A 23,975-nucleotide genomic window follows, 5' to 3' on the forward strand; every position below is an offset into this window, starting at 1 on the left:
ACTGCTGAGCTACATCTTCAGCTCTTTTTAATTTTTCTTTTGTAGCAGAGTCTTACTAAGTTGCTGAGGTTGGTCTCTAACTTGCAATCCTCCTGCCTCAGCCCCCTGAACTGCTAGGATTACAGACATATGCCACAGAGCCTGGGTGGCACCGGTATTTTTTATGGAAATTTGGAAGATGAACACCTGGAGCCCTTTTAAGGCCATAGAGGATTAAATAGCCCCCTAGTGAGCAGAGCCTGTTCTCAATGTGACTAGATGAGATACAGCTCAAACATGGACAGGACACTATGTAGCACAAACCATTTTCTGGTGGTCATTCATGTACTTGAAGCAGCAACACATTTGGTTTCAATATTGATTAAACATGCTACAATGAATGTGTAAAGTATTTACTTGTATTTAAGAGATTTGAGGAATCAGAGGTACTGAATTTAATTGAAAGAATTAGACCTCATTTTCCATTCTGAAATTTTTTAAATGGATAATAAGATTTAGGGTTCATCTTCAGATAGACTGAAGACTCTCAGACAGGCTATAAAAGTATACTCCAAGAATTTAAGGCTCTTATCTTAGGAATGCATGAAGGTATTAGTAGAGGGAAATACCCAACTCTGGCAAGACCTCCTTATTTACTTGAAATTTGTATCAAAATATAACAAGCAATCCATACTCATTGTTGAATTCATTAGGAAAGTCTGAGTTCATGTTGGAGACATTTTATCCTGATCCACAGCAGAATTTTAGTGATTATTTTTTTGTTGCTTTCTTCACTCTGTTATCTGGTATAAAAATGTAGTAACAATATGTCATCACTCTTGATTTTAGTAAGACTATGTTAATAATTGTGAAGGTGTTAATATTTTTAATTTTTTATATATCCTAATGTTAATTATAAAAGAACTATGTACATGTTATATTATCAAAATATATATAACATGCAAACAATATAGTGTACATATCCTGGGGTAACAACTCAATAAGCGTTTATACAAATGTATGCATTCATGTAACCCACGCAGACAGGAGGTAGAGCGTCATCAGCACCCGAGAAGCACCCACCTCCACCCCCAGGGTGACCAAAATGCTGGTTTCTATCTCCATAGTTGGCTTTGTTCAACATTTTTTTTTCAAGGTCTAATTAACATGTATGGAACAAAAGCAGAATATACATATTTTTTCAAATATCCATGGAGACTTTACCAAAGTAAACCATACCCTAGGAAGTGAATAAAAAGGTTTTTTTTTGGTTCTACATTATTTTAAAAAATAAATTATAGTAATTTCCCCACAAAAATTATGTTATTCCTGATATTACTTTATTAAAATAAGCAATATAGCAGTGTTTCTGTTTTAGTGGAGATTCTTTAGTGATTTTTTTTCCCAATAGTTCCCTTTACTACTTACAAGTTCATGTTTATAAGGAGCAAATTAATGCTAATGTGGTGCAGGCAGGCAGAAATCAATGTGATTATATAAACCTCACTGATGAAATCCCAGCATCAAAATTAAGCTTATCAATTTTATACTTCTGTGAAATGAAATCAATTTTTCTGTTACTCAAGATGCACATTAACTCTTCCCAAAATTCTCTTAGATTGAGTTTATGAGTAACTGAGGTGGGGGGAAGAATGTGCAAACTTGCAAAAGCACACTGTGACCAGTGCCCACCGACCCCCAGTCACCACAAGTGCTTTCCTTTTGGGATCACAGTCACCTCCTCAGGCTTTGCAGGGAAAACACAAGCAAGTGACAAACTTCCCAACCTCATTTCACTGAGTGAAATGGCACTTGGGTCAGGAAAGTTGAAGGTAAATGCTAACATGTCCCTAGCAATTGCACAGGAGAAGCAAATGAATCAGATGACTGCCAGACTGTGAAGGAGAAGAAATAGCTATCTAGACAACCAAGCTCACCAAGCAAGAAGCTGAGCTGCTGAGAACACGGCCACTGTTTTCTGCCACCATATTCTAAGGAAAGGCCCATTTGTCCAGGAATTTCTGAATCCACAGGACTTGAAATACTAATTAAAACAGCTAGATAATCAAATGGAAGCTTCATTAAGTGGAATTCTAAGACACTCTGGTTTTAAGGTTTTGTGGGGTCTGCCATCTGAGCCTTCTGTATCGTTCCCCATCTTCTGCCAGGAAAAGTATTCTAAGCAGCCAATCAGGGGCAAGCAATAAAAGGAGCTCTCTTCACAGCTTCTCATGTAAAGTGAGACTAGTCTGTTTTAAAATGTTTAGTTTTAGATTATATGCTAATAAAAATCTTGCAATGGCATTTTGGTTTTTTATATATTTATTTTAAAGAAACTCCACAATGATTTTCCCAGGAATCACATAATAAATGACATTAATACTCTTGGTGAAAATGTTCTGCCTTCCGATCTTTGTTGTTTCCTTCCTTCCACTTTACTTGTATTTACTATGAAACTTTTTGGTTTCTTGTTTTTTCTTTTTTAAAAATATTTTTTAGTGTCAATGGACCTTTATTTATTTTTTTATAATTTTCATTTTTTTAAAATTTGTTTTAATTAGTTACACATGACAGTACAATGATCTTGACATATCATACATTTGGACCTTTATTTTATTTATTTTATGTGGCGCTGAGGATTGAACTCGGGGCCTCACGCATGTTAGGCAAGCACTGTACCACTGAGCCACAACCCCAGCCCACTTTTTGGTTTCTTTAGCTTATTAATTTCCAATCTTATATAACCTAAATTGTCTAGTATGTGCATCTTAAGCTATAAATTTCCCTTTTACACTGGGTGTGATGCAACGCCTGCAATCCCAGAGGCTCGGGAGGCTGAGGCAGGAGAAGCGCAAGTTCAATGCCTGCCTCAGCAACTTAGCAAGGCATCTGGCAACTTAGCAAGACCCTGTCTCAAAAAACAAAAAATTTAAGAAGGGCTGGGGATGTGGCTCAGTGGTAAAGTGCCCCTTGGTTCAATCCCCAGTACCAAACCAAACAAAACAAATCCCTTTTCTTACCACTTCAGCTTTAAATATAAGGTTCATTATTATTCAGTTCTAAATAATTTGGAAATTTCTACAGCGATTTCCTCTTTAACCCATGAATTATTCAGGAGTGCATCTATTCCAACTGTCTTTCTTGTTGTCTTTTTAAAATAAATGAATTTTCAAGAATTACATATACACAGAGTTGAAAGAGACAAATAGTTCGATAAGACATTTTATGAAAAATGTTTGCCTCGCCCCTCCTTTCCCATTCCTCTGAGGCACTCTCAAATCCTTTTGTTTTTACCACCTTCTTTAAATAAGATGCTTATGTGACTACATTTTGATTTTCAAGTGTAGGCATTATCTATTTACTGTCTATTCTAGAAAACAAGGACTTAGCTCTCCCGCATCACCAACCATAAACTCATCCTCTTTCCATCTTTCAACAGTCACAGCAGAATTGCCCCTGGATCAGTGTCGTTTCATTCTTATGACTATCTATGTAATATTCTCACCCAGCCTCACACTAGGAAATCGCCACTTTTCCAACCCACAATGGCAATGAGGGGAAATCTGCTCTCATTCTACTCTCATTCCTTGGTAATGACAATGTCTTTTCTCTCTGAGAGCTTTTAAGATTTCCCATTTCCTTGATGATTCTTCAATTTCACTACACCTAGGTGTTATTTTGGACTTGGCCTCCTGGATATTCGGTATGCTTTAAATCTGCAGTGTCACATTTTTTGTTTGTTTTTATCATTTCCAAATACTTATTTTATTCTTAATTGACAAATAATAATTGTATACAGTTATAGGGTAGAATGTGATGTTTTGAAACATGTTTACAAGGTGGGATGGTTAAATATTAGGCTAATTAACAACCTCATACTTTTGTGTGTGTGTGTGTGGGGGGGTGGGTGGGTGTGTGTGTGTGTGGTGAAAACATTTAAGACCTACTCTTTTTTTTTTTTTTTAGTTGATGGATCTTTGTTTTATTCATTTATTATTTCTATGTGGTGCTGAGATCTGAACCCAATGCCTCACACATGCTAGGCAAGCACTCTGTCACTAAGCCACAAGCTCAACCCTAAGACCTACTTTTTTAGCAATTTAAAAATGTAATTCATTCAACTGCCTGTAACCTCAGTTGCTTGGGAGACTGAGGCAGGAAGATTGTAAGTTTGAGGCCAGCCTGGCATCTCAGTGAGATCCTCTCTCAAAATACAAAAGAAGGGACTGGGGATGTAGCTCAGTGGTAGAATATCTCTGGGTTCATTCCCTAGTACCACGACCCCCTCCACAAAAACCCACAATACATTATTATTTATGATAGTCACTATTTTGTGCATTAGACCCCTGAAGTATGAGCCAGCAATTCTACTTCTGGCATATGTCCCAAGGAGTCGGAATCAGCTTGCCAAAGAGATTTCCACACTCCATGTTGACTGCAGTATTAGTCACTATAGCTTTGATATGAAAGCAGCCTAGGTACCTACCCATAAGCAGAAAATGGATAAAGAAATGTGGTAGGGCTGGGACGTAGCTCAATTGTAGAGCACTTGCCTAGTATGCAAGAGGCCCTGGGTTCAATCCCCAGCACTGGAAAAAAAATTGTGGTTTATATATATATATACAGTGAATTACTATTCAACTTTAAATGGAGGCAGACATCCTGTTATTTATGACAACACAGGGGAACTTTGAGGACATTATGTTAAATGAAATAAGCCTGGCACATTAGAAAACATACTGCATAATCTCACATATGAAATCTACAAAAAAGTTGAACTCATAGAAGTAGAAAGAGAAAGATAGTTACCAAAGGCTGGGTAGGAGGGCTGGTGGATGGAACAGGGGTATGTTGATCCAGATATGTTTTTTGGCACTGGGGATTGAACTCAGGGGCACTTGACCACTGAGCCACAACCCCAGTCCTATATGGTATTTTATTTAGAGACAGGATCTCACTGAGTTGCTTAGTGCCTTACTTTTACTGAGGCTGGCTTTGAACTCGTGATCCTCCTGCCTCAGCTTCCTGAGCCGCTGGGATTATAGGTGTGCGCCACCATGCCCAGTTCAGATACTTTTTTAAGGTATCATTTTGTTATTATTTTCAGATTTAAATGCACTGCGTTCAGAGAGGGTGGTTAATATGATCCTGATTCTTTATCATTTGTTCCGATTTGCCTTGTGGTCTAGTACATACTTGTTTTGTAAGCATGCCATGTGTGCTTGGAAATTGGCCATAAGAAAGTCTGAAAAACAAATGCCCAGAAAATCAGCATCGCACAGACCACCGTCTTACAGTAAAATGAAAAATTTTAAATTAGAAATTATTAAAAAAAGAACCCAGGGCTGAGGCTATAGCTCAGTGGTAGAGTGCTTGCCTTGCACACAGGAGGCACTGGGTTCGATCCTCAGCACCACATAAAAATGAATCTACAACTATCTACAACTAAGAAATATTTTTTTAAAAAAAGAACCCATACATTTGGAAATAAAAAAAATTTCTAAATAACTCATCACAATCTAAATTCTGAAATATTTAGAATATCAACAAACATATCACCGATCAAAAATGTCTTACAACTGCCTCGTGTGTCTTATAGTTTCTATTGCACAATTTGAATACACATTCTAAAATGGCTTTTCGGCTGATCTAGGAAGATGAGGTGTTACTGTGGCTGACACCTTTCCCATGGCATTTTGTTTTTTCCTTCAAGTACTTTCTGACTTTCCTTCAATTATTTATTGTCCCCGTGCTGGGGAAATAAGCCAAGGCCTCACACACGCTAAGTAAGTGCTCTACTACTGAGCTACATCCTCAGTGCACACCTTCAATTTTTTATAACAGCCAAAGGAGGTGTCCCTACAGGATGAGTCCTGAATTCTGAAGGAACCTCTCTACCCCTGTAATTCAGATTTCTCTGGGGGAATCTGGGGCCCATGACCCAGGGCGGTAAGCCAGCTCCTCTGCAGCAGCCCCAGGCAGCTGGGGTTTCAGTAGTCCCTTTCTCAAGAGCAAGTGGACAGACAGCATTTTACAGCTCCTCACCTTCGGCAGGAAACACCCTTTCAGTGTCAGCTCCTGCTTACCACGGTGGCCTCTGAGTTTTCTATTCCTATCTGGCACCTGTGTGCACCCCTTTCTTGTTTTCAGGGTAGCTGTGCTCATGAAGATGTTTTGTGACTTTTTTTTTAATATTTATTTTTGAGTTGTAGTTGGACACAATACCTTCATTTTTTTTTAAAGAGAGAGAGAGAGAAAGAATTTTATATATATATATAAGTTTTCAGCGGACACATTTGTATGTGGTGCTGAGGATCGAACCCAACGCCCCGCGCGTGCCAGGCGAGCGTGCTACCACTTGAGCCACATCCCCAGCACTAATACCTTCATTTTATTCATTTATTTTTATGTGATGCTGAGAATCGAACCCAGGGCCTCTCACATGCTAGGCGAGCGCTCTACCGCTGAGCCACAACCCCAGCCCTGTTTTGTGACTTTTTATCCAGCACGTCCATGTGCTTGCAGTAGACGGAGGGCCTCTCCCATCAGCTCATCGCCAACGTTGCCTGAAAGGCCAGTGAAGGAATAAGCGAGCCAGCAAACAGCCTTTTGTCTCAGAGGAAAAGTTCTAAAGGGAAGGTGACAGGACAATGCCCAAGAAAATGTCAGAAGGACACACCCTCAAGTGGCTCTCTATTTTAGTGGCACTCTTTCTCAAGCCTCTGACCATTTTGAGCAGGGCAACTTGTCTATCTCTTATCTTAGAAAGAATTCTCACCCATGGAGAATGGCCAGGTTTCCATAACTTGATAACTACCATTATCTTTTTAATGAAACTGTGTTCTCCAAAGAATTTCAAAAGAGAGTGCATTTTAAAGAAATTGTGTATCCAAAAATGAAAAAAAAGTGTTTAGAATTTAATTCATAATGTTCGCTAGCAAGAGAAAATTAAAAAGTGTATTCCTCTGGGCTGGGGCTGTAGCTCAGGGACAGAGCACTTGTCTAGCATGCTAGAGGTCCTGGGTTCCATCCCTAGCACTGGCCCCTCCCCACAAAAACTTTTAGTGCGAAATATACTCACATTCTCCAAAGGGTATGAGATGACACTTCCTGGAGGGAGAGCCAGCTTGTCTACTCCCTTCACCATCACCATAATGGTAGCCCTGGGCCGATGAAACAGGTTCCCCACAGCAAGTCCTGGCCAAGAAAGATCCTAAATGTCGAAAGGCATAAAATGGTGCTTAATTATCAACTCAGAAAACCATCGCCCCATAATATCAACTAAACAGAGTTTAGGGGTTCTGATGACCCTGGCCAAGAAAATTCACGGAGACAATAATCATTTTATAAAATAAATAGTAGCTGCAATCTCCTAATCAAGGATGCTGATTTCTACCTTCTTCATTTTCTTAAGATTCTGGATTTGAAACAAAGTCTACTAAGAAATCAGCTCAAACTTGCTGTGGGAAAAAAAAGCAGGCAAGTAAACACAACACAAGGACTTTTTAAATTCCACATTGCAAAACATTCTCCTCTTCTTATAACCATGGACAATTTCTTCCTCTACATCATTTTGTACCCTTACATATGGAATCACTTTTCTCTCTCTCAGTGACATAGCAAGACTGTCATTACAAAATTCTCTTTAGACTAAATACAAACAAAATTCCTTCTGAAAGTAACTCATGTCAGTTTACTAACAATTTTCTTTTTTTAATACCAGGAATTGAACTCAGGGGAATTCAACCACTGAGCCACATCCCCTGCCTTTTTTTTGTATTTTATTTAGAGACAGGGTCTCACTGAGTTGCTAACTGCCTCGATAAGTTGCTGAGGCTGGCTTTGAACTTGGGATCCTCCCAGCCTCAGCCTCCCAAGTTGCTGGGATTACAGGTGTGCACCATCCACTATGCCTGGCCAGTTTACTAACAATTATTTCTAAAGGTAATTTTAATAGCCATTTGGAGTCAAATTTAAGGTTGTAGGGTTTGGAGTATAGCTCAGTGGTAGAGCACTTACTAAGCATGTGTGAAGCCCTAGGTTCCATCCTCAGCACAAAACACAAAACAAAACAAAACAAAACAAAAACCCAATACATTAAGGTTGTAAAGAATTTAGGTACAACTTTCATCCTTAAACATACAAATGTGTTCACCCTGGTTGCCCAGAGACGACACAGAGCTCAGGGGTTCCACCCTTCTGCCTGGCAGCTCAACAGTTCCCATGAACAGCTTCTTGCAAGCACACTAAAGATCTAGAAGGAAAGTTCCTTTTGGTGACTGAAGATATCTAGGGACCACATCAAATTCACCATATGCATAATGGGGGAGGAGACAATAAGAAAGCAAAATGCATCTCTTTCCTTCTAAGCCCTGAGCTTCAGATTTCTGGGATTGGCCGGATATAGATGCACTCTGCTACAATCATGTAAGCAGCCAGTGACTACAACACATAATAGTTTCAGACTAAGAAACCAAGATCCTAGGCTGCCCAAGGACTACATGATTACCACATTATTTTCCTAGTCTCAGACAAGATGTGTATCTAATATTATCATTCATAGCAAATCTACCACCTGCACTAAAAGAAAAGATATATCCTATTAATAGTAGAATACCTCTGTTTATTTACTATGTGTCAATTAAAAATAAGGACATATTTAGCCACTGGCGCACACCTGTAATCCCAGCAGCTCCTGAGGCTGGAGGCAGAAGGATCTCGAGTTCAAAGCCAGCCTCAGAAAAAGCCAGGCCCTAAGCAACTCAAGTGAGACTCTGTCTCAAAATATAAAAAAGGGCTGGGGATGTGGCTCAGTGGTTGAGCACCCCTGAGTTCAATCCCTGGTACCCTCCCCACGCCAAAAAAATATATATTTAAAAAATATTTAAAAGCTAAAAAAAATAGGACAAATGCATTATCTGGTATACAAAGAATTTTTAAACGATGACTAAATAATTACATGGTAAATAATTTATAATAATTTGGTTTCAGAAACTAAGCTTGAAGCACTTATCAAAAATCTCCCCAACCAGAAATGAGCTTTCAAAAACTTTAGTAATCTGCAGTGAATATACCTATATATGTTTGTTACTTCCTTGGTCTCTTAGAAGAAATCAGCAAATGTGTTTTTAGAAAGAATTGCAAGCATTTAAAAATATATACATACTTCTTTCACGGAGAAGCCCATGGATAATGCAGCCACATCTGGGATTCTTTCTCCTGGTATAGGCCAATTTCCATTTCGGAAAACAACAGACCCTGGTGATCTTAATATACTGAACTCATTCCCCAAAACCCCTGAAAAGAAAACAGATTCAATGAATTATCAGCACCATAACTCTTTTGTACCCACCTTGAAAACTGTTAAATATAATACATGTTTCCCCACCATCCACTGACTTGGCATACTAAATTACAATTGACGAAATGCTGAATCCTCAATGTCAACAAATTATTTTTCAAAGTTTAAGTTCAGCTAGATGCATATGCCTGTAAATCTCAGCAACTCAGGAGATCAGGGCAGGAGGATTGCAAGTTCAAGGCCAGCCTGGGTAATTTAGTGAGATCCTGACTCAAAACAGAAAAAAGAGGGGAGGGATGGCTAGGAATGTAGCTCAGTGGTAGAGTGTTTGCCTAGGATGCGCAGGGCTCTGGGTTCCAGCTCCAGTACCACAAAAAAAAAAAAAAGAAAAAGAAGAATTTAAGTTCATATATATATATTTTTTTTATGGTACTGAGGATTGAACCCAGGGCCTGTGCATGCAAGATGCAAGGCAAGCACTCTATCAACTGAGCTATAGTCTCAGCCCAAGTTCATATATTCTGCTCGAACAAAAGTACAACCACGAAACAGGATTTTCCTAATGATGTAGACACCTTCCTACAGACCTAAAAGGCACATGTGACCATCTGGCAAAAATTAGCAGTCAGTGGCATTTCTCCAGAATTTAAAAACAACAACAACAAAAAGTAAAACCCTGACACAGGCTAAAAAGAAAGAAAACTTGAAATCTCTAAATTATTTCTACCCTCGGCCCTCTCTACCAAGTGTGAATTCATAAAGTTTCTAGTATCTCATTATAAGACTTTATAAGACTTTAGTATGTTCTTATCTCAGGATAGATCAATGTCCTACATGCAAACCTAGTGAAATGAGAACTGTCAAGTGGAGATGCCTGTGACCAGTCACAAAATAAAACAATTCAGACTTCAGAAACAAAGTCCACATGGTATTTTCAGTCAACCTATCTGGAGGGTGTGAACAGGTATTTTGTAATGATTAAGTCAACTACTCCAAGGGTATGGTGTCTGGATTTAAAGATAAAGGCTAATTGAATAAAGGGACCATTTTTATAAGCCCTCCAAGGCTAAGGCTAAGGTTTTTGTCTTCTTCTTTTTTTTTTTTAACCTTTATTTAATTTATTTATTTTTATGTGGTGCTGAGGATCAAACCCAGGGCCTCGCACATGCTAGGCGAGTGCTCTACCGCTGAGCCCCAGCCCCAGCCCCAGGTTTTTGGCTTCTTCCCCCGTTATGTATTAACCCAGTGGTGTCTAGTTTATACAAGGCAAGGAACTAGTGGAAAGTTTTAGGTTCTTATGAAAAAATCAGCTGCAAGTCCAAAACAAATCTTGGCTCATATAGGAAGATGAGACTTTAATAAAGCAGGGCTGTTGTTCTCTTGACTTAAGAGAAGTACCATTTACAGGGAATAGGAATAAAGTTTGGAATCGCCAGTAAATGTCTTGGTGTTGCAGTATTGACGGTAAATAAAAGGCCTCAGGATGGTGCTGATACAACACAAAGACTTAGGTTTCAATTGGGCACAGCAGCCAGGACAGGGATTTCCAAATCGTTCTAGCCAGAGGCAGTTCAAAAACTAGCAGACTGGAAGGGTCACTTGTAACCCACAGACATCTTGGTTCGCTAAACTCTAAGGAAAATGGGGCAGCACAAGACCTAGGCTTTCCAAGTACCATTCGCTTTTAAGGAACCATATTTTCACCTGGAGTACCTTTGTTTTGAGATGTGGCCCTACTCACTCAACCCTGCAAAAGCCATACTATTTAACTTTGTGTCACCTTTGTAGTTAGATTAACCTCCATGGACATACAACAAACCCCTTCAGGAGGCTACTGCTTTAGGAAACCTTAGAAATAGGCTCCTATACAGAGAAAGGTCACCTTGTCCAAACTTCTGCTCACTGCAGGTATCACAGCTCTGGGACATCTGGCTGCAAGCCACCCATACTCTTGACTTGAACATTACCAGTGATGAGGAACCCCGCCTCAATTTACAAACACTGTATTTATCTGAAGTCAGCTCCACTGTCCCAACATTCTAGTCCTTTGAAAAGTTCCTCCTTGTACTGAACTGAAATGGGCTCCCTGACGTTCAGCTTCTTGGGTTATCACTCAGTCTCACCCGATTACCTCGTCCCCAGAAAGAAGAGGAATTCCTCTCCTCATCACCAATTTATCTGCACAAGCCCCTCCCTGTATGTCCTCTCCCTCCAGACAGGAAGGCAGGGATGGTCCCCTCCACTCTAACATAGGCTTGTGTTCAGCCTTCTTAGAGACTTTCACTCATTCACCTACAAAACGATTCATTCAAATGTTATTAAGCCACTATTCTGAGACAGACAACATATCAGAAGATAGGCGACGACGTGGTGGTAGGCATAGAAAGATGTCCCTGAAGAAAATCAGCTCCATGAAGGAGGGATTTGTATCTTGTTCACTCAGTATCCCCAGGGTAAGAACGGTGCTTGACAAATTGGTACTCAATAAATACTTGCTCAGTTAATGAGTGAATGAAGTCACACCTCAAAAACATGCTGAGGGTGTGCCCATTCTAAAATTAAAATGACAAACAACAACTCCAAAACCAGCTACCAGCCTCTGCTTCCCTTCAAAGGAAGAATCCTAGAACTGGAGTCAACCATAACCTGCTTCTCTACTTCACCTCCTGGACGCTACCCAGCTACCAAGCCCAGAGTTCCTGATCCCTCCGCCACTCACACAGCCCGCCAAGTCCAAAAGACAATTTTCAGCCCTTAATTTACTGAACTTCCCGAAGCATCTGAAATGGGAACACCCTCCCTGAAAATCTCCTTCCTTGAACTTCACGAAGCCAGGGTCCCTGGTTTTCCTTCAATCCCTCTGGTTGCTTTCCTGTTTCTCTTCTCATCCTTTGAAGCAGTGATGGCCCAACTTTTTAGATTTCAACCCTTTCAGCACAAAGATGGAAGGAAGCCCGTACATATGTGTATATGTGTGTGCACGTGGGTGCAAGCATATGTTGCACACTTGTACTAAAATAATAGGCTACAGGGCTGGGAATGTAGCTCAGAGGTAGAGCACTTGCCTAGGATGCTTGAAGCCATTGGGTTTAATCCCCAGAACTGTAATAATAACAATGATATTAATACTAACAACAATAGGCTATATATTTGTACTACATTACAAAGCACACAGAAATGAAAATTTCTAATAAGATTGATACCTGTATAGTATTCTTCCCAATCTAATCATGAGAAAACATCAGACAAACTGAGGGACATTAACAAGTGACCATTACTGTTTACAAAAAGATGACTTTTTTTTTTTTTAAGTTCTAGTACATTCTCCTAACATCTAAATGGATCACCTACTATATTCCACTTCGGAGATCTGAGAGCTCCATTCTTGACCCCCTACTTTCCTATTTTACAGAGCTCTCCCTGGCTGAGCCCATCCACTCCTAGGTTGTGAACAGAGAAATGCACTGATGCCTCCCAGATTTTTATTTCTAGCCTAGATCTCCCTTAGGTCTGAGACCAATATACTCAACAGTCTGTTGACATTTCCTTCTAATTCCCACCTGCCCTTCAGACTCAACAGGTTTAAAACTGGATCTACCATCTTTCCACATGCTTCTCCTGCATTCTTTGGCTCCAAAAAGGTTGCCACCTTCTGCCCAGTTGCTTGAATCAGTTGCCTTTATATATATATATATATATATATATATTTTTTTTTTTTTTAATATTTATTGTTTAGTTTTCGGCAGACACAACATCTTTATTTGTATGTGGTGCTGGGGATCGAACCCAGTGCCACGCGCATGCCAGGCAAGCGTGCTACCACTTGAGCCACACCCCCAGCCCCAAAATATATATATATTTTTAAACCTAAAAAACAATTTTGTATTTCGATTGAACCCAAGGGTGTTTAACCACTGAGTCACATCCCCAGCCCTTTTTATGTTTTCAGTAAGTTGCTTAGGGTCTCCCTAAGTTGCTGAGGCTGGCCTCAAACTTGTGATCCTCCTGTCTCAGCCTCCTGAGCCACAGGGATTACAGGCACGTGCCACCACGGCTGGAACTTTTAAATACTTTTGCAGCACCACGACTAATTGAACCACAGAATTCTACTGAGTGCTTTTTCTTATCATCTCCTGAATCCTTTTCCCTCAGTGTCCCTCACCAGGTTTGCTAGATCTGGCTGCCTCTATGACCCTGTGGTATCACTCTCTGATCAGTTTTCTCATCACTTTTACAAAATACAAATGTGTTTGTCTACCTCTCTGCTTAAATGTCCAGAGCCTCTGACGCAAATCCAAAACATAATAGCCCAGAGGCCTTACCAACCTTACTTCTGGGATCTCTCCAACTTAGCCCCTATACATTCTTGCCTCAGCAAACTATTTGCTCTTTTCCTTTTACATGTCTATGCTTCTGTCTAAAATGCCTTTTCTTTTCTTTCTGTGTATTTTCTTTTCTTGCTGGGAATGGAACCTGGGGTTTTACGCATGCTACACAAGTGCTCTCCCACTGAGTTATATCGCTAGCCCTTAAAATGTCCTTTCTTTTCACCCCAACCTTTCCCGTATTTGCCCTGTGAGGTACCTCCCCAGTCTGGGTGAGAGGCTCCGTGTCCTTCTAAGAACTCCATCATACTATGTTATGATCTATGAATGGATGGAATCCATCAATACGAAAAAAAAGGGGGGGGGTTCTAGTTTTGTCCTCCTGGGTATCAGTGACCAAATCAACTCCATCTTCTACATAACATCCCTTAAATTCCATGTGCTTCACTCTTTGCCTTTCCTCTCAAGGTTAAATATCTGAATTTTTTTCAAATATTCCTCAGGACATGATATTTATAACTCTAGTTTCTTAGTTCTCTCTCCACTTCTGTAACCATGTTTTAAAAGATTTTGATTTTCTTCTCAAATAGAGAAGTTGGAGCTCTTGAAGATGTTTTCCATTAAATTACACTTAGTCATTGTGGAAAATAATAATTTAACCTCATCTGACAAGACCCAGCAATGCAGAAGTTCTTGGTTTGTAGAAACTAGATCATTCTAGTAAGGAAAGCATGTTCAAACCATGTGCAGAAACAATTATTTGATCTTAGACTCAAAACCAAACCAGAAAACCTAAACCTCACTGAATCAAAACAACGTCATTAAAGCAGAGAATTTCAACAGATGTTTTGTTTAAAGCACAGTATTAAAGGGAAGATTTTCTTAATTTCAAAAACTCAATGAAAATAAAAAATTGAACTAAAGTATCTTCTTTTCTTGTGTGTGTGGTACTGACAATTGAACCTGGTGGCACTCTACCTCTGAGTTATATCCCCAGCCCTGTTTGTGCATTTCTTATTTCAACACATGGCTCGTTAGTCATTAAGACAGGCCTCCTCGAATTTGGCAATCCTCCCCCTCAGCCTCCAGAGTGGCTGGGATTAGAGGACTGAGCCACCATGCCCAATGAAAAGCATCTTAATGGACAGATCAGAATGACCTTTTCAAAGTCAGCTAACGAAAAGAAACAAAAAGCTGGGTGTGGTGGCACACCTCTGTAGTCCCAGTGACTCAGGAGGCTGAGGCAGGAGGATCACCAAGGCCAGCCTCAGCCATTTAGCAAGACTGTCCGGAAATAAAAAATAAAAAGGGCCGCGTTGGGAGTATAGCTCAGTGGTAGAGCGTTCCTCGGTTCAATCCCTGGTTTCACAGACAAAAAAAGAAAGAAAATAAATATAAGTATTATCAACACACCTCCAGAGATGGAAGAGAGCTACCGATTTCAAGAACATCACTGGTCTATACCTCCCACAGAATTAAATTGTCATTCCTGACGCAGGACCTCCCACAGCATAGGCACAGACCTCCCACTGGTTTTAAAGTGACACACGGGAGACCAGGGCACCAATTCCTCCAAGTTGTTCTCAACTTGGGCTCTTGTTGCCCACAGTGTGCATTCCCTGGCTCGGCCCCCATCACACCCACATTCTCACATGCAGCACTGCCTTTGCCACAACACATTATGGAAAAGGCCCGTGCTTTGGAGCCAGCTGGTCTGGGTTCAAGTCCAACTTCACTACTTACTGCCTCTATGGTGTTGAATAATCTATTTAGGTTTGATCACTCTGCAAAACGAGGACGACACCCTTTTCTGAGGATTGCTGTCAAATGCAATGCATTACCACATGATATACAAGTTGAGAGGCCAAATGTTCGCTGACTTCCACTCTTGCTCAATGCTAGGGAACCCAGGTTCCTCTCAGAAAGCTGCCATTGATTTGACATGTGACCCTAAGGATGTGACTCACATCCCAGTTTCCAAATCCTTAAAACTGGGAACTGTGACAAACTATGGAGAGGTGCTTTGTGTTCACCCGAAGATACAAACCACATAAAATAATGACACCACCCCAATTTTTACATCCTGAAACATACATGAGTTAGAGCCGTCACCATTATTGGTGACAACCACTACATTGAAGACATTAACCGAATGCAAAGAATAATAATAAAGGCAGCAGCCAATGGCAGCTAAGGAATCGGCCTTTCCTTCTTCGCAGCGGGCTGCGGTTCACCAGTCCATTGAGAAATGCGCCCGACCTCCGAAGGGCCTCCCGAGCCGGAAGAGGAGGCCAGGCTGATTGGAGGTTGGCGGCACTGCGGAGGGACGCGCCTTCCTCAAAAAGGCGGAGGGTGGAGGCCGGCTCCGAGAACCCCCCACGGAGCCCGGCCCCGGCGCCCGGCCCCGGCCCCCGACCGTCGGTCCCTAAGGCCGCACCGCTACGAGCGGATCCTGGGGAACAGCCCTGAGAGAGGCGGCTGAGGCGAGGTCGGCCCTGGCTGCCCGCACTGCGGCATCCGCCGGGCAGCCGCCCACCCCTGGCCGCCCGGGACCCCCGAGCCCCGCGGCGCAGGGCTTCCCGAAGCACGTCCCGCACGTCCGCCCCGACTCCTCACCCGCCACCGACAAGCACAGGATCACGGCGAGCACAGCCATGGTGCCGCGGCGGCTTCAGCAGCGCAGGGCGACACTGAGAGGGCGGGCGGGATTCGAGCGACCACCGCAGCTTGAGGGGGTGACGCGCTTGATATCGCTCCGAATCCGAGAACCCGCCCCTTTGTTGCGCCGGGACGGCTGCCGCCTTCTCAACCAATTGGCAGCTACGCCGCGAACTACGGGAGAGACGTAGCAGGGAGCGGCCAGCCTTTTAGGCGGGGTATAGAATGATGGATGGAATGCCCTGCCAATGGGAGCCAACGATTGAAGAGCTGGGCGGTGCCGACCTCCTGCCGGCGATGACGGGTCATAAGATGAAGGGTAAGGCAGGGGGTGTCGAGGGGCTGACTGAGCCGGTCGCGGGGTCCCGAGAGCCCACCCGGTGAGGCTGCCTTGTGAGTGCCGACTTTTTGTTCAGTCTCCGACGACGATCTCCAACTGGGGGGGTCTGTCTTTCCGGGTCGTGGGCTCCACCCTGCTACGAATGCCAACTGTACAACGGCAGGTTCGGGTTTCGCTTTAAGAAGTACCCAGATGTTGAGCATCTGCGGGAATAAAGCTAGATGCCCCTGGGAATCCCTGCCCCCAAGGAGGGGTGTTCGATAAAATACAGGATTCCCAGAATTGAATTTCAGATAAACAACAAATACTTTTTAGTATGTCTCGAACATTTTTATGGGACATACTAAAGCAAGTATTCATTTTTTTAAATCTGAAAATCAAATATAACTGAGCGTCCTTATTTTGATTAGCCGAATCTGGCAGCCCTGCCTCCGAATACTTTCCGAACTACCAAGAACGGTGGGACGGAACATCCATTTTTCAGTTTCTAGTCTGGGCAAGGTGTTCTGTGACGATATAGCAGGGCTAGACTTAGTAATTGGACCAGGATCTTCCCTTCCCACAGCTTATGGTCTTTAGTCTCTATGGTGTGAAGCAGAAAGTGACACTGGTTAGAAAATGATACTCCTGCTGATGACCTTGACAGATGGATATGATTTCAGTATGCGAGGAGGTAGGGAGCTTCTTCCAGGTAGGGGAAACTCTAAAGTAAGAAAGCCTCCTCATTAACTGTTCTGCTTGATAAAAGATTATATGAGGGAAGGGGACGCCAAGCTAAAACTTTAAGTTAGGAACATATTTATTAAGAATTTTGAAATGTACATGAGAAAGAACTACACTTTTCAGGAAATGGGGAGCCATAGAAGGTGGGTGAGTACTGTTCAGTGCACAAATATAAGATAGACTTATTAGGAGAAGAATGTCTCTGTTTTCTCAGTTCCCACTCTTTATTTATTTTATCTTTTTAAAATTTTTTTTTAAAGAGAGAGAGAGATAGAGAAATTTTAATATTTATTTTTTAGTTTTTAGCGGACACAACATCTTTTGTTTTTGTGTGTGGTGTTGAGGATCGAACCTGGGCCGCAAGCATGCCAGGCGAGCGCGCTACCGCTTGAGCCACATCCCCAGCCCCCCCCCAACTCTTTATTTTCTTCTTAGAATTAACTTGGAAGGAGAAAAGAGAAGAGACAGACAGACAGACGGATGGACAGGCGCGCGCGGGTTGAAAACAGCAACCCCAGGAGTTTCCCAGGCAGCAGAACAACCCAAGGAAATTTTGCCCACCTCAAAACTGGAATCAGAAGATTCCCCAAATACTCAGCCTAAGCTTTCTAGAACCCATTATGCTTATCAAAGCCACTGTGTGTGTGTGTGTGTGTGTGTGTGTGTGTGTGTGTGTGTGTGTCTGTTGCAAGCACACCACCACCAAGCCGCATGCCCAGCCCCAAAGCCACTCTCAATTTAGAAAACGGACTCTGGATTTTCTCCCTCAACCTCAGGAAACTCCGAACTCTCAAAATTGCATTTTTTCCAGCAGAGAATTTTCACAACAAATGTGACTTAAATCTGAAAAAGCAGAGATCTTTTGTCCATTGAAAATGTAAAATTATGAGAACCAAAATGTCTAAAGCAGCTAATTTCCAAAACATCAACTCTAACATGACTAGCTTGAAAAAAATTTTTAAAATCATTTTTAGTCATGATGAATTCATTTCTGTGCACATCAATTGAAAAGTCCTTCTTGCTGCATATCCTAGAACGGTTTTAAACCAGAGGCGCTTCAAGAGCTTATCTAAATTACCCTTATTTAGGGAGATAATCAGCTAAAAGTGGACCAGAGTTTCTGCAGTTTCATCTAGCCTAAAGAAACAGGGGAAGCAGTTTTTTTTTTTCTTTTTCTGTTCTTAAAAGAGTTCTAGGACAATCTTATTTCTTTTAATTTGAGGAATAGCATCAAAATTGTATAGATAGGAATATAAAACAAATCTCCACCTTGCAAGAAAAACCTCATAGTGTCACAATCTTTCTTATTCTGTTTGTCTTAAGAAATAACATAGTCTTTTGGGCTAAGGGCAAATAGCTTATCTTTACATCGAAAGTTCCCTTCCAGCTTTCTCAGAGGACCATTAGTGCTTATTAGAGCCTCAGAATTTAGCAAGAAATGCTCTGGAAGCCTTCTCCTCGGTGCATAGATTGAGAGATTGAACCTAGGGAAGTGGATACGTTGTCAAGATCACACTGTGAGTGGTCAGCAGTTCTGTTTTATGATTCAGTCTTTTTTTTTTTTTAAAGAGAGAGAGATTGAGAATTTTTTAATATTTATATTTAGTTTTCGGTGGACACATTTTTTAATTTTATTTTTATGTGGTGCTGAGGATCGAACCCAGCACCCCGCGCATGCCAGGTGAGCGCGTTCCCTCTTGAGCCACATCCCCAGCCCATTAGTCTTTTGTTCTTTGGTCCCAGGGATTAAACCCAGGGACACTTAACCACTGAGCCAACATCCCCAGCCTTATTTTGTAATTTATTTAGAGACAGGGTCTCACTGAGTTGCTTAGCACCTCGAAAAGTTGCTGGGGCTGACTTAGAACTTGCAATCCTCCTGCCTCATCCTCTGAACTAGTTGCTGGGATTACAGCCGCCCCCATCCCTGCCTGGCTACAATGGATGATGTACTGTGTGGTTAACTTTTCCTTTGAGGCATTAAGAGGTGCATATGTGTTTGCAGAAAAGGCCTATTTGGCAGCTAAAAACAAAACAAAACAAAACAAAACAAAAAACTAACCTTCTTCCCTTCCCTTGCTGCCACAGGCCGGGGGCCAGCCAGCCATTGCCCTGAGGGGAAGACTCAGAGGAGAAGGGGAAAACAGAGATGTCAACTTCTTGGCTCTTGAATTTCACGACTAAAGTTCTGAATGTGAGATTTGAAAGAACACACATTTCTGTTGGCGTCCCTAATTCTGTTCCCTTCCCCAGTTCATTCTAGCAGTGAGTTCTAAGTGACCCCAGAGAGAGCTTGGTGAGATGGCCTGGACTGCAAACCAGCCCCCTGGAAGCCCGGTAGAGGCTGAGGTCATGCTCTGCCCCCAGAGCATGCAGCCTCCCACTCAATGATAATAATTATTATTAATGAAGAATTTCTGCTCTTCAAAATACCGGGGAACTTTTTTTTTTTTTTTTTGAACAGAGGATTGAACCCAAGAGTGTTTTACCACTGGGCCACATCTCCAGCCCTTTTCATTTTTTATTCAGAGTCAGGGTCTCAGTAAGTTGCTTAGGGTCTCCCTGAATTGCTGAGGCTGGCCTTGAACTTGTGATCCTCCTGCCTCAGCCTCCTAAGCCTCTGAGATTACAGGCATGCACCACCATGCCCAGCTCTTGGGAATGATATTGATCAAATTATATGGTTATATTGTGTGCATATACAAATATGTAACAACAAATCCCACCGTTATATATAATGATCATGCACCAACAAAAATATGAAAAAAAAAAGGATTTCTGTTCTTCAAAAGACATCATATGCAGTACAGAAAGGTGGGGAAGGGAGAGGAGGATAGCTTTACAATGCAGAAACCTGACAACACTCCCTCAATCAGGAGATCAAGGTCAACATCAGCAGTGATAAACCACATTGATAGTATGTATCCGGATATGATATGATGCTTCACCTGTGTGGTCTTCCTCCCCCATGAGAGAAATATGGAACAAATTCTAGTAGAGGAGCTTTCTACAAAACACCTGATCACCACCCTTCAAAACTGTCAATGTTGCCAAAGATAAGGAAAGTCTTAAGAAACTGTCACAGCCAAGAGGAGACTACAGAGAAATGATGATGGAATGTAACGAAGTGTCCTGCTTGGGCTACTCCAACAGAAAAAAGGAAATATGAATAAAGTATGAACTTTAGTTAATAATAATACATCAATATTGGTTCATTAGTTGTGACAAATGGACCACACTGATGCTAATAATAGGGAAGGCTCGGTGTGAGGTATGTAGGAAATATCTGTATTGTATTCTTAATTTTTCTGTAAATGTCAAACTGTTCTGAAAAAAAAAAAACCACTATAAAGTAAGTGAAAATATGAGCCAGAAAATGGGAAAAGATAAGTTGTATCCAGAATATATGAATCACCCTGTGACTCAATAAGAACAAGACAACCTGATAGAAAAGTAGGTCACAGACTTTCACAGACCTCACCAAAGAGGAAATCAAAGGCCAGTAAATACATATTAAAAAAAGATGCTCAACCTTATTATTAGTTAGGGAAATGCAAATCTGAAACCACGAGATAGCACCACACACCACTAGGTTGGCAAAAGCTAAATGCCTGGCCATGCCAAGCGTAGGCAAGGATTGTGAATCAGCTGAAACTCGTATCTTGCTAGTAGGAGTATAAATTGATGCAATGGTATCCAAGAATATTGCCTAATCTATTAAAGTTGAAGCTATTCCTAGCCAATGAGTCAGCTGTTCAGTTGGAATAAATACTACACTAAAATGCATTTACATACGACAGAATACATGTACAAGAATGTCCCTACCAGCACCGGTCATAATAGTCCCAGAGTGAAAGCAGTTTAAATGTCCATTAGCAATAGAAGGTCTGGGTGTGGTGATGCATGCTTGTGACCCCAGGGACTTGGGAGGCTGAGGCAAGAGGATCACAAGTTGGAAGCCAGCCTCAGCAACTTATCAAGGCCCTAAGCAACTTAGTAAGACCCTGTCTCTAAATAAAAGATAAAAAGGGCTGGGGACGTGGTTCAGTGTTAAGTGCCCCTGGGTTCAATCCCCAGTACCAAAAACAAAGCAAAAAAAAAAGAAAGAAAGAAAAAAAGAGATTGTTACGTAAAAATCAGAATAGTGGTAGCCTCCAGGGTGGAGAGAAAACAGATATTTCTGAAACACACATGCAGCAGGATTTAGAGGTGCCAGTCATTTCTTAACCTAGGTAGTGGTTGCTACACTAGTGTTCATTTTATATGATTATCCATATTCTGAACATTGATGTGTATTCATTTGTGTGTTATATTTCACGGTAGAAAGCCTTTATAAATCTAGTTTGCTCCTTTGAATCTTGAGAAGGCACACTTCCCTTTGACTTGGTAGAAATTACATGTAGTGGATTCAATTTATGTTTGAAGAATCTTGTATAAATTGCTGAGGCTGGCTTTGAACTCGCGATCCTCCTGCCTCAGCCTCCCAAGCTGCTAGGATTACAGGTGTGTGCCACTGCGCCCTGCTTAGTGTGTTCTCTTCAAAAATGCAAGTGACATGGGATTCCTACTTCATCAATGTCACCTCGGTGTGTATACAGTCAGAGCAAATACCCAATACATTAGGCTCAGCTGCACCCATCTCCTCAGCTGGAATGTATTGTAATAAGCCATCTTTGGCAGGGCGGTTGCATGAGTCACACCCAGCCATTCTTGAAACCTTCCCATTCCTTCTCATGTCCTAGTCTGTGCTTGATAAGCTACTAACCTGGCCAACTGAAATGGGGTGGTCACATGACCCAGACAGGCCAATGGGCTTCTCAATCTTAGAATTTGGGGATTGGGGCTCAAAGATCCTACTGATTTCTTTGGTAACCCTTGAACAGAGAGACCTGGGAGTTACCATCTTTTGACACATATTGAGAGAGGAGTAAAGCTGACATCCGAAGACAAGTAGACAGGAAAGACCAGATGTGTTCACCTGTCCTACCAGGTTTGAAATTCTTGGTTGTCAATCCCTGGGAAGACTCAACGGCTTTCCCTGACTTGGAAATAGGTGAAATGCCCCCAGAATCCTTATAACTCAACCCTGTCATTTAAAAAAATAAATTTACTGTAATTTTTTTTTAATTTTTTAATATTTATTTTTTAGTTTTCGGCGGACACAACATCTTTCTTTGTATGTGGTGCTGAGGATCGAACCCGGGCCGCACGCATGCCAGGCGAGCGCGCTACCACTTGAGCCACATCCCCAGCCCCAAAATTTACTGTAATTATACTAAAATATTTTACCATCTTAACCATTTTGGGGGATAGGTGGTACTGGGGATTGAACTCAGAGGCACTCGACCACTGAGCCCCATCCCCAGCCCTATTTTGTATTTTATTTAGAGACAGGGTCTCACTGAGTTGCTTAGGGCCTTGCTTTTGCTGAGGCTGGCTTTGAACTGCGATCCTCCTGCCTCGGCCTCCCGAAACTGTGGGAATTACAGGAGCATCTTAACCATTTTAAGTGTACAGTTCAGTGGCATTAAGTACTTTGGAATTGTTAAGCAACTGTTACCACCATCCATCTCTAAAACACTTTCCTTGTGTAAATCTGCAACTCTGTACACATTAAACAATCATTCCTCCTTCCTCCCTTCCCCCAGCTTCTGACAACTATCATTCCATTTTCTCTCTATGAATTTGAGTACTCTGGAAGTTACATTGTATTCCTTTGCAACTGGCTTATTTGTTTTTAAAAATTTGTTTTCCCCAGTACTGGAGATTGAACCCAGGGGCATGCAACTCTGACTTACACCCACCCACAGCCCCTTTAAAATTTAATTTAATTTTGAGACAAGGTCTCACCAAGTTGCCAAGGTTGGCCTTGAACTTGATCCTCTTATTTTAGCCTCTCCAACTGCTAGGATTATAAGCATGTGCCACTGCTCCTGGCTGCAACCGGCTTATCTTATTTAATATCCTCACAGTATCCTTGAGGTCCCTCCATGTTGTAGCACATGTCAGAATTGCCTTCCTTTTTAAGGCTGAATAGTATTCCACTATATGGATTTATCACATTTTGTTTATCCATTCATCTGTTGATGGACACTGGGTCGCTTCTGTGTTTTGGGTATTATGAATAGTTCTGCTATGAACTTGGATTTGTAAAACATCTCTTCAAGACTGTTTTCAGCTGGGCATGGTGGTGCACACCTGTAATCCCAGCAGCTCAGGAGGCTGAGGCAGGAGGATCATGAATTCAAAGCCAGCTTCAGCAACTTAGTGAGGCCCTAAGCATATCTGTGAGTCCCTGTCTCTAAATTAAAATATAAAATAGGGATTGGGATATGGCTCAGTGGTTAAGTGCCCCTAAGTTCAGTCCCCAGTATAAACCCTGTTTTCAGCTAGGAAGTGGGCTTTGCCAGATCATGAAATTCTATTTTAATTTTTTGAGAAACTACCATATGGTTTTCCACAGAGGATGTAGCCCTGTGCAATTTCACCAACCGTGCGTAAGGTTCCCAGCCTCTTTACATCCTTGCCAACACTTGGTATTTATTTATTTATTTATTTATTTATCTATCTATCTATCTATCTATTTATCTCTTTATTTATTTATTTTATATTGCTTATCCTAATGGGTATAAGGGCAGTCTCTTCTTTT

General features: G+C 41.5%; 1 protein-coding gene, 1 long non-coding RNA gene and 1 other non-coding gene across 4 annotated transcripts in view; 1 reads left to right on the forward strand and 2 right to left on the reverse strand.

Moving 5' to 3' along the window:
• Positions 1–16,407, reverse strand: part of Atp6ap2 (ATPase H+ transporting accessory protein 2) — a 26,590-nt gene extending 10,183 nt beyond the window's left edge. The window contains exons 1-3 of one of the 2 annotated variants that reach the window (XM_013358032.4): positions 16,222–16,407; positions 9,146–9,276; positions 7,061–7,192 (exon numbers count right to left, since the gene is read on the reverse strand). In XM_013358032.4, the coding sequence (XP_013213486.2) occupies positions 7,061–7,192; positions 9,146–9,276; positions 16,222–16,261 (303 nt within the window). In that variant the 5' untranslated portion in view covers positions 16,262–16,407. The remainder of the gene's footprint in view (positions 1–7,060; positions 7,193–9,145; positions 9,277–16,221) is intronic. The other variant, XM_005323968.4, reaches the window with a different exon arrangement.
• On the reverse strand, positions 6,387–6,454 carry Trnaa-agc (transfer RNA alanine (anticodon AGC)). The gene has a single exon. It is a non-coding gene; the product is annotated as a tRNA-Ala (tRNA).
• LOC144371776 (uncharacterized) lies at positions 16,363–22,453 on the forward strand. Its single transcript, XR_013431884.1, has 2 exons — positions 16,363–16,656; positions 19,415–22,453. It is a non-coding gene; the product is annotated as an uncharacterized LOC144371776 (long non-coding RNA).
• The last annotated feature ends 1,522 nt before the right edge of the window (positions 22,454–23,975 follow it).

This window comes from Ictidomys tridecemlineatus, chromosome X (assembly GCF_052094955.1).
Source record: "Ictidomys tridecemlineatus isolate mIctTri1 chromosome X, mIctTri1.hap1, whole genome shotgun sequence".
Lineage (NCBI taxonomy): Eukaryota > Metazoa > Chordata > Mammalia > Rodentia > Sciuridae > Ictidomys > Ictidomys tridecemlineatus.